At 40.7% G+C, this 10,227-nt stretch overlaps 1 protein-coding gene across 1 annotated transcript; it reads right to left on the reverse strand.

Annotated features, from left to right (window-relative positions):
* Nucleotides 1-4: 4 nt before the first annotated feature.
* On the reverse strand, nt 5-8,961 carry GNG5 (G protein subunit gamma 5). Its single transcript, XM_069596444.1, has 3 exons — nt 8,790-8,961; nt 4,539-4,683; nt 5-912 (listed from the first exon to the last, which is right to left on the reverse strand). The coding sequence occupies exons 1-2, from the start codon at nt 8,868-8,870 to the stop codon at nt 4,558-4,560; spliced, it is 207 nt and encodes a 68-aa protein (XP_069452545.1). The 5' UTR covers nt 8,871-8,961; the 3' UTR covers nt 5-912; nt 4,539-4,557.
* Between the last annotated feature and the right edge of the window lie 1,266 nt (nt 8,962-10,227).

The raw sequence follows: 10,227 nt of genomic DNA on the forward strand, positions 1-10,227 counted from the left end.
AAGATTCAAACTAACATTCCCATTTGTACTTTCATGGAACATGTGGGCTGCTGAGAAATACAATGCTTGGTAGATACTGTGTAACCTACTGGTTTTCTATCAGACTAGTATTCATAGTTTCAATTCTGTTTCCTGAAAACACATAATTTGGACCAGGTTTCTAAGATGTTTTAACATTTCTTTAAGCCTTTCAAGAAGGATAAAAAGTTTTAAAGCAAGATGGTTTCCTAAGGACGTAGAACAAAAGTTACAAATTATTGATGCTTACTTTTTTGGTTCCTTTTTTCCTTGGTACTTCTTTACCTCATTACATTGTACTGTAGGGCTCCATTCAGGAATTAACTCAGGCTCTGAAATTTTTCTCACATCTTAAAATGGAATTATGTCTAGTCTTTACTATCCTTATTAGGAGAGCCACCTAATATGAAGTAAATAATACAAAGTAACACCCAACAAAGGAGTTTATTAAAAAGTTAACCATGTAAGTAACTCATGAATAGAAACTAGTATTATTAGCAGCCTTCTCCTGACCTTAAAAAAATAACTTTGCAGTCTTTAATTTTCTAGTAATCTTATAAATACATGGCATAAAGTTATGAGATGAGTTGTTAGAACACTAAAAATTTAACCACTTAAAAGTATGATGGGGAAATTTTCATTTTTTAAGTGTTCAAAACAAATTAATACATAAAATTTTTATACTAAGTATTTTATTGTATATTGCCATCAGTGTATATAAAATAATTGCCCTTGTGAAACAGAAAATTATGAATATTCAGAGAGGTAGACATTAAGGACTGACAAAAGTAGAAGTTTGTATAGTATGGCACGTTACAGAGAGGCTTTTGTACAGGCTTCAAATTTAGCTTTCCTTTGAATATTCACTGGTTTATGAAACGTGGTTTGGAAAACCTGAAATGGAAAAAGGGAAAAAGTGAATTAGGGTAAGGTATCATAAGAACAATAGCTTTTTTTATGAGTAGCAGTACATCTTATAGTACATCACTTTTAGGGTATTTATTTCAATGTCAACTTATAAAGTGCTTTCAATTAAACTAAGCCTGTTTTTTTTTTAAAGACATCCCAGTTGGTTTTTTTTTGGGGGGGGGGGGGGGCGGGTACGGGGGGGTGGTGGATAGGAAATGAGAAACCAGATAGAACATGCCTGAATCAAAGGACCTAAAGAGTAACTTGCCAATATATCCAAAAAAAAAAAAACAACTGCGGACTCTAATTTTTAAAAAGGTTAATATAAAAATCTCTTACGATGGGAGATATCTGAACACCTCTAGAAAATGAGCAACAACTGAGAAGAGCAAGATGCAATCACTTCTATTTACCCACATAAATCTATACACAAAGAAAAATATACACACAGATATTGACTATAGTGGAGAAGGAAATGGCAATCCACTCCAGTATTCTTGCCTGGAGAAATCCCAGGGACAGAGGAGCCTGGTGGGCTGCCGTCTATGGGGTCACACAGAGTTGGACACGACTGAAGCAACTTAGCAGCAGCAGCAGTGTTTAAATAGCAAAGAACTGCAAATAGCCTAAATGCAACTCAATAGGACAATGAATAAATAAACTAAGGTTTATAAACATGATGGAATACAACAATTTAAATGACTAAACAATGTATGGATTAACACAAATCTCAAAAATAATGCACTAATAATCATTCCTTAAAAATAACAGCTGGATTTTAGAACTATAAAACAATAAATACATGGGCATAACAGTGCCAGAGTAAGTTATTTATATGGAAAGGTAGAAAAAGTATCTTATTTCTTTATAAAAATTAACAAGGTTGGGAATTCCTTTGTGGTCCAATAGTTAGGACTCTGGTCTTTCACTACCAAGGGACCAGGTTCACTCCCTGGCTGGGGAACTAAGATCCCATAAGCTGCACAGCTCAGAACTAACAAGGTAAACCATTTAATTCAGGATAGTAAATAATTGTTTTTTTATACTGATTTAAAATTTTCTGTTACTTCATTACAAAAAGTTTTACAAGAAGCATAAACAGAATCAGTGGTGAAAATGTTTAGCCTCAAGTTTTGCAAATTACAAAACTGAGATAGGCAGGAAATAGTAGCAAACAGTCTGTGATCTGTTTGGCAGGGGCTCAGCCAAAAGTACTCTTTAAACTCCAGGTGGAACAGCAAAGTTTAATTTGGCAATATTATCAAGGTTATTAAATTTTAAATGTCATTCCTTACAGAATAACTTTACCTCCAGAAGTTTATTTTAAAGAAATGGGTAGAGTATACTTATAGGTACCAAGATGTTCACCTCAGTGTAGCCTCAAATTTGGAAACCTCAATATTTGATGAAGTATAATTTAAGTTATAGTATAACCACAGAAAAATCTCATTTACAAAAACTATTAAATGAGAGCACCAAAGCCTAAGCACCAGACCACCAGGGAATTTACAGACTATTAAATGAAACAAGAAAATTCAACTTCAAAAAAACAAAACTGCATACTATAATCACTTTTCAATAATTTTTTTTTTTTTTAAAGGAAACATCTGTTAACAGTGGTTATTTCTAGGTGTGCAAATCATGGTAAATTCTATTTTAATACTCTGGACTATTTATTGCTAAAATATCTATGCTTTAAATTACACATATAGTTTTAAAAGTTATGAGTGTGAAGACAAATACAGATTTAAATATAGATGTTTTGCATCGACGCCACTCAGTGTGCCAAGGACAGCCAACATCAGTATAATATCCCAGACCTATTGTTTTAGAGTCTCTATTTTAACACCGTGATTTGTAGCTACATTCATGTGTGAGAAGAAATGCTTTTACATCCAAATACTCTTCCTAGCCAAAAGTGCTTCAAATCATAATATTCATAAACCTGCAGGTTTTACTATACTGCCAGGATTAATAGCCATTATTTTACTTTGAAATCTGGATTCTTATCCCAACCAGAGCCAAGTTAATTAGGCACTGATCTGTATTCTATGAAATGAAACTTTGAACAGCCAGTTAAGAAGCCACACTTACCAGTATTTTAAATGAAAATAAACTTATAAAGAAAATACAAGAGGAACCATAACAATTTTGGAATTTCTCAAAATTGCCAAAAGCAAAAAACTTTTTTTAATTATTAAATATGAAGGTGCTTGAATGTTGAAAAGAATTACTTCCTTAAACTCAAAGGTGGTTTCTTCCCCTCTGGGTTTGGAACCTTAACCAATTCAACTAATCATGGTATTTACTAGAGACATGCTTTTACTTATACAGACTTCCTGGACACTCCCAAGTCTACTAAATTTAATTAGGGAGGGCACAACTATGCAACATGTATTTTAGGAAGCAGCTTCCTGCACTGTGAGGAGTCAGAATATTTGCAGAGGGTGTGTAACATATACAGAGTTGTCTTTATAACAAGTGAATGCTCTGACTAAAGTCCTATGACTTCATGAAGGCAGTACAGTTAGATTCCATTTTCAATTATCCACACATCATGCTATCTGGCCAGATTACATTTTCAATTATCCACACCTCATGTTGTCTTGCCACCTCTCATGAATTAACATACATTTTTGTACACATTGACATCTGTTCTGCAAGGTACAGGTTAACATATAGAAGTATGCTTTAAACCCACCCAAATTTTATTTTCTTAATCCTCTGAAAACCAACCCGCTGTCTCCCACCATAAACTTAGATACTTCATTTCCCTCTCTTGTAATCTTTACCTAAAAAGAATAAAGTTAAAACCTTTTGTCTCCAACTCCAAATGCCTGCACTATGTAAGCTTATGCAGCTATCTCCTCCGTTTGCACTCACTACTTCTTTTCTATGCTTTGCTGCTGCTGCTGCTAAGTCGCTTCAGTTGTGTCCGACTCTGTGTGACCCCATAGACAGCAGCCCACCACGCTCCGCCATCCCTGGGATTCTCTAGGCAAGAACACTGGAGTGGGTTGCCATTTCCTTCTGCAATGCATGAAATTGAAGTCACTGAGTCATGTCCAACTCTCAACGACCCCATGGACTACAGCCTACCAGGCTCCTCCGTCCGTGAGATTTTCCAGGCAAGAGTACTAGAGTGGGGTGCCATTGCCTTCTCTGTCTATGCTATTCTAGTAGATCATAATTAATCCAAATCCACTGACAGTATTTTAAAAGTCACCACCATGAACAAAGCAGATTTCTTTAAATGTCTAAATATTTTCTAGGTACAAAAAAATTAGTATTTGGGGCACCAAAGTACACCATTAGGCAATACTATAAAGGGTAACATGGCTTGTCACAATAGTGAAATTTTCTAGTAACCCCTATATCCTCTTATGGTTACTGAATCCTCTACTTAACCCTCTGATAAAATAGAAACAACTAGTCTTCATGATTACTAAATCAGCAAATTTCATCAATCTTCACAAAACAAAAAAGACTTGAAAATCCAAGTGCAAAACAAAAGTATGCTAAGAGCTTGCTCAACTTACAAAGTGCTACAAAGAAAGAAACCTGACTAGTTATCCCTACTAATTTTGTTGTTTTAATTTAAGGAAACTTACCTTGTCAAGATCTGTCTTACTACAAAAACGAACAGACTTTCTGGGGCCTGAAGGGATTTGTACTTGAAGATACTCCAGTCAGCAGAGGGTCATGTTGAGCATTCTGCAGACAGAACTGTTTCAAATCTGCAGCTGCCTGGGAAACCTGTATATAACAAGCAGTGGGGGAAGGGGGCAGGAGGTGATGACAGTGTTTTAATGAAAGTTTTTTCAAATCTTAAATAAAATTATGTGCCAATAAACAACTCAAAAAATATATACACTAAGTGAAGGTCAACAGTCTTACTGTTGTTGTTTGGTGGCTAAACTGTGTCTGACTAAATCATGTCTGACTTTTGCGACCCCATCAACTGTAAACTGTAGCCCACCAGGCTCCTCTGTCCATGTCCAGGCAAGAATATTGGACTGGGTTGCCATTTCCCTCTCCAAGGGATCTTCCCGACCCAGGGATCAAACCTGCATCTCCTGCATGGCAGGTGGATTCTTTGCCACTGAGCCACCAGGAAGCTCATCAACAGTCATATACTGTCAACATATACATATGTTTGACATACAGTCATATACAGTCAAAACACTCCATGTAAATAAAACAAGCACAAACAGTACAACTCCCGTTTTATCTGCAAAGCATAGCACATCTTGCTAGTTTACTAATCAACAGGATGTTCTAGTGTAACCATGAAGGTACTCAAATTTTTTTTTATTAAAAGCAGTACACAGGATATTATAGGGTAAAGATAAATTAAAATGCTAGTAAACTATCACTCTGTCTTGAAAGCAGTATACTGAGAAAATGCTGTGAGTGTCTTGGTATTACATACCATCAGCTGTTCTATGTTACAAAATTGGACAATGAGTTTCTGCTCAGTGACATGTGACTCAAAGGCTGATTATTAGCAAACTTCAGTTAAAGAACTTTACTGAGCAGCCTGCCTTTAAGAAACTGCCTTAAATGTGACTTAATAATTTTCATATATATATATACAAAGCCATTCAAACAGGACTTACAGAACTTCTGTGGTTTCACAGTTAAAACAACTTTATACCAACTTCAACATCTACTATTTATATATATTCTGTTAAGGCGTGGTGCAGGACACCAAAACAATAAACTGAATAGTTCATATATATTATATGAATGACTAAAGGATGCCTCAAATATAGTATCCTAACTCTTGAATTGTGGTTTAGGAAGATGGGGAAGGCAATCATTTATTGTATTCTGTTTTAACTATCCACAAGAAGGATAAGAACAGGTGTCCAATCTGGCTGGGTAATATTTACCCTCTGAAAGGGAGCTAAGGGCATCACAAGTGCTCTCTATACAAAGAATTTCTGCAGATGACAGCTTCTGATAAACGGATCCATCACTGTGAGATGAATCTAAACTCTTCTTGGAATCTGCTTATCTGTTTGGTTTATACACCAGCCCAGGATAAAGAGTTTCATGAATTTATTAGCAACTGTGGAAGTAGTTTTGGGTTCCAAGTACTACAAGAAATGGGCACCCTGCTCCCCCTCAACATTTTTCACTATCTTATAACACGGTTTCATTCATTCACATTAACCAGCAGTAAAGAATCTACTGCGCTTCCCCTGTGGCTCAGCGGTAAAGAACTCACATGTCAATGCAGGAGATATATAAGAGATGTGGGTTTGATCCCTGAGTCTGGAAAGATCCCTTGGAGAAGGGCATGGCAACCCAGTCAGTATTCTTGCTGGGAAAATCCCATGGACAGAGGAGCCTTGTGGGCTATAGTCCATACGGTCACAAAGAGTTGTGACTTTATGCTTAGGACATGACTGAGCATAAACATGAGAAAGAATCTGTTAATTTTCTGCCAAAAATGTAGGCAGACTCCCAACTTAAACTCCCTTTCACAAACTTCTCATCCCCTCTATGTGCCAAATAAAATTCTAGGCCCTGAGAATATGTAAGAACAACCAGGTCCCTGTTACAGAGCTAACAGTTCAGATGAAAAGAGACAAGATGATCTGCAGAAAAAAAAAAAAAATAGTTTGCTGGATCAGGACCTGTGGCTAAGTGTTTTCAAGGAGGTGACATTTAAATTGAGATCTCAGTGACAAGAGATCCAGCCAAGGAACCATCAGTGAGAAAATAACCAGTGAGAATTCCAATCAATGGGGAGAGTGGAGACAAAGGCTTAAAATTCAAACAAGCTGCCAGCCCCTAAGACACTATAATAATAACCATCAGAGAGGTTGAAACCCTATAATCCTGGCATAATTATCAGTGCCCTCTTTCACTCTCAAAAGTGCCCTGGGTTGGGAACAAAGTGTATGGTCACCAACACTGGGGAAGTTTGTCGAGCATTTGTGATAATTTCTATCAACTACTCAAACAAAGGCTTTTAAAAAATAAACTCGTGCTAATTCAAAAGTAAAATGTCACTACAAAAGCATCTATAAAAGTCATGGGTAAAACAGAAACACAAAATGAAATCTAACTCACCACATTTTGCAACATGTCCAAAGAAAAGCTCATTTAAATTCCCCCAAGGTGAGGTGCTTTCCTCCTTGCTACACACAGCCCTCGCATTTAGACTTGAGATTTCTATAACCAAACCCTGGTGAAGGTTTTAATGATTCCAACCAAAACCTTTAGTACTGGAGGAAGGCACCTCGCTGGAGTTATTGCAGGGGCTAGGGTTTTTAAGGTAAAGAGATCCCCTGGAGAAGGAAATGGCAACCCACTCCAGTATTCTTGCCTGGAGAATCCCATGGATGGAGGAGCCTGGTGGGCTACAGTCCACGGGGTCGCAAAGAGTAGGACACGACTGAACGACTTCACTTTCACCTCAGAGTACACTCATTTTCTTTTAAGACTGGAACTAAATACCCCTACTTAACACTTCTGCTTTCAATCAGCCTTTTTTTTTTTTGCCCCCCCCCCCCACCGCCTCCCGCCACCTTCTCATTTTTTTCTTTCCCGGGCCACTCCAACCTAAGATGAAGGCACACCTGAATAATAACAATGATTTCAGAGTTAAATCCAGGCAAGGCTAACCATTAATCACTGGATGAGGTAAGAATCTGGAAATTAGAGAAATGGATTCAACACAGCAACGGAGTTTATAGCACTTTAAGGACAGGAAAGGAGGGGAATCCCATCCCAAGATTGACGGGAATTTCCCTTCCCTCCAGCGATGACCACAACTGGGTAAACTAGGTTCCTGGCATTTCTACATAAGGAAATAGGTAACGGGAGAGACTCTTAAAACACAAAACACTTCAAGGGGAAGTAAAAACTAATGTGATGAGTAAAGAATCAAAATCTTGGAAACTGGCTGTTTCTTTCAACCAGAGTGCATGGTTTATATTCTTCTGTTTCTTTTCTAATTACAGTGTTTCACATGTAAACCGAGTGCACCAGAAAGAAGCCAGTCCACGAAGGATTTAAAAAATCAAGAAACTTGAATAGCACTTAACGTCAGCTTGTCACATCAACACACACACACGACTTTTTCCCCAAAGTAAATACCCCAGGACAAGGTCAATGCTACTAACCAGACGCCAAAATAAATAACACTGGTCCACCCTAATTACTTTTTCGGGTATGCAGACCAGGAGATATGCCCAAGGTCAGATCACAGCAAAGTGCAAAACAGATATGAAATGCACGCTTTGTCCGAGGTTGCGCAGGGTACCAGTGGTAATCTTAGACAACAGTAAACGTTTCCAAAACAGGCTTCTTTAACCTACAATTAAAGTTATGCAAGAATTCGTTTTCCAGTGTGTGTTCGGTAAGTGGAGCTGGAAGTTAAGACTCGACTACTAAAGGGAGTGGATTTGGGAAAGTTCTGACATGAAAAAAATACTTCTGTTCTGAATCAAAAGGCGGATAAAACTCCGTCCGGTGACAAGAAACGGGGGAAACGGTCGCGAGGGCCGGGAAAGGCGCGGGCGGAGGCGCAGCTCTTGGGGAGCCCAGCCGCGGAGTCAATGCCGAGGGAGGGAGAGACAGGGACGAGGGCCGGAATGCCGAAAGCGGCCGTTTAACCCGGGGCCAGCCCGCCTTAGACCGTCTTGGGACGTAAGGGTGCACTAACCGGCCCCCCAAACCACAGCGCCGACCCGTGCCGCTACTTCTCTAAAGCTGGCCGAGATCGCGGCCGCCGAGCCGGCGTCCTCCCCAGGGGCGAGTCGCGGGCGCCGCGTCAGCTCGCCTGCAGTATCCCACCCGCCACCTCCCCGCCTTCCCCTCCCCCTCGGCCACCCGCCCCCGCTCACCTTCACCCGATTGAGCCCGGCCTCCAGCCGGAGCTGTTGAACAACTTTTTTCATAGCCGCGACGCTGGATGAACCAGACATGGCGCACTCGAAAGGATGGCAGATCCGCGGGCCGTCGGCAGCTCTGCGGTGGGTCCGCTGGGCCAGTCGGCGGGGCTGGGGGTGAGGCTCGGAACTTTGTCTCTTAAGTTTCCGGTCCTTTACCCAGCGGCTCCACCCTCAACGCGCATGCGCGCTCTCCTCCGCCCGCCGTTTCGGCTCCACACCCGAAAGGGAGCGCGAGCCTGCGAGGGCGAGGAGAGAGTTGGGAGCGAGAAGGGGCGGAGCGGACGGTGGGCGCGGCAGCTACGCGACGCCGACTGGAAAGGACGCCCCTCCTCTCCGTCCTCCCCCTCCCTAGAGGCAGAGTTGGGAGAGGTAAGGAAAGAGGTCGTAGTTATCCTGCGAGCCCCGAAAGGGATTCCGAAGAGGAGCGGTGAGGGAAGTCAATTGTTGAGAGACTTTGTAACAGTCTTGGTGGCGGGACAGCGAGGCGGTTCCAGTGTCCCTGGCGGAATTGGCGGCAGAGATGGAGGAAAGGGAAGGGAGAGCCCCACTGAGGCGTAGGAGCTAGAAGTATGGGCTTGAGTCGCTGGCACCTTGTCCGCTTAGGGACGCGTCCCTAAATGACCCGTTTTGGTCCAACGGGCGGCCCTTCCGCAGATGGCTTCCCACCGACAGACCCCCGAGGCCGAAGGAGGGCGCGAGGTCTCTGTAACCGACCGAGAGGAGCCGGGCGGCGGGCAGCGAGGGCGCTGGTTCGCCAGAGAAAAGGGGATCTTCACAAGGTTTGGCTTCTGGCGCCTCTTACCTCTAGTTTTTCTAGAAACGATTGTGAAGAAGCCAAGGTGCTGACTAAAAATTATATTTATCTCTTCTTGTCCATTTCATTTGGTGGATAAACGTTTACTTTAAGAAATAAAAACTTTCTGTCTTGAGAAAGTTTGCTCTTTTATGCTTCAAGTGTAGCTTATTCCCTGATGCTTGAAATTGACCTTCAGAGGAGCTTTCAGGAGAAATAGGATGGGACTAAGCAAAAGAGGCTCAGCCACTGCATGTTTCACCCATGGGAACGTATGTCACGCACTTAAGGACAGATGTTTCTTGTTCTATGGTATAATCCGTCAATGAATACACTAATATTTTCTAGAAACGTGGATAATTTCGTCATTAATGCATTTCAGTTGTTTTGTATAGTGAGAAAATCTGTATGTCGTGTGCTCTATCTCAACAAAACCTAACTTGTAAAACAGTTTAAATCACTTCACAGCAATGTACAGTTTGTTTGACTGGAACTATAAACCAGAGTTTGAATTCTGTCTCTGTCTCTTACCTTGGTTTCCCTGGGCAGGCCACTTTGCTGAGCTTCTGTTTTCTCATTTCAAAATGAAATAATAAA

This window comes from Ovis canadensis, chromosome 1 (genome assembly GCF_042477335.2).
Source record: "Ovis canadensis isolate MfBH-ARS-UI-01 breed Bighorn chromosome 1, ARS-UI_OviCan_v2, whole genome shotgun sequence".
In the NCBI taxonomy this organism is placed as follows: domain Eukaryota; kingdom Metazoa; phylum Chordata; class Mammalia; order Artiodactyla; family Bovidae; genus Ovis; species Ovis canadensis.

Coding starts and splice junctions, on each gene's coding strand:
- GNG5 (XM_069596444.1), bottom strand. CDS start 8,870: ATGTCTGGTTCATCCAGCGTCGCGGCTATGAAAAAAGTTGTTCAACAG. Junction 4,684..8,789: donor CCGGGCTCAATCGGGTGAAG/GTGAGCGGGGGC, acceptor TGTTATATACAG/GTTTCCCAGGCAGCTGCAGA.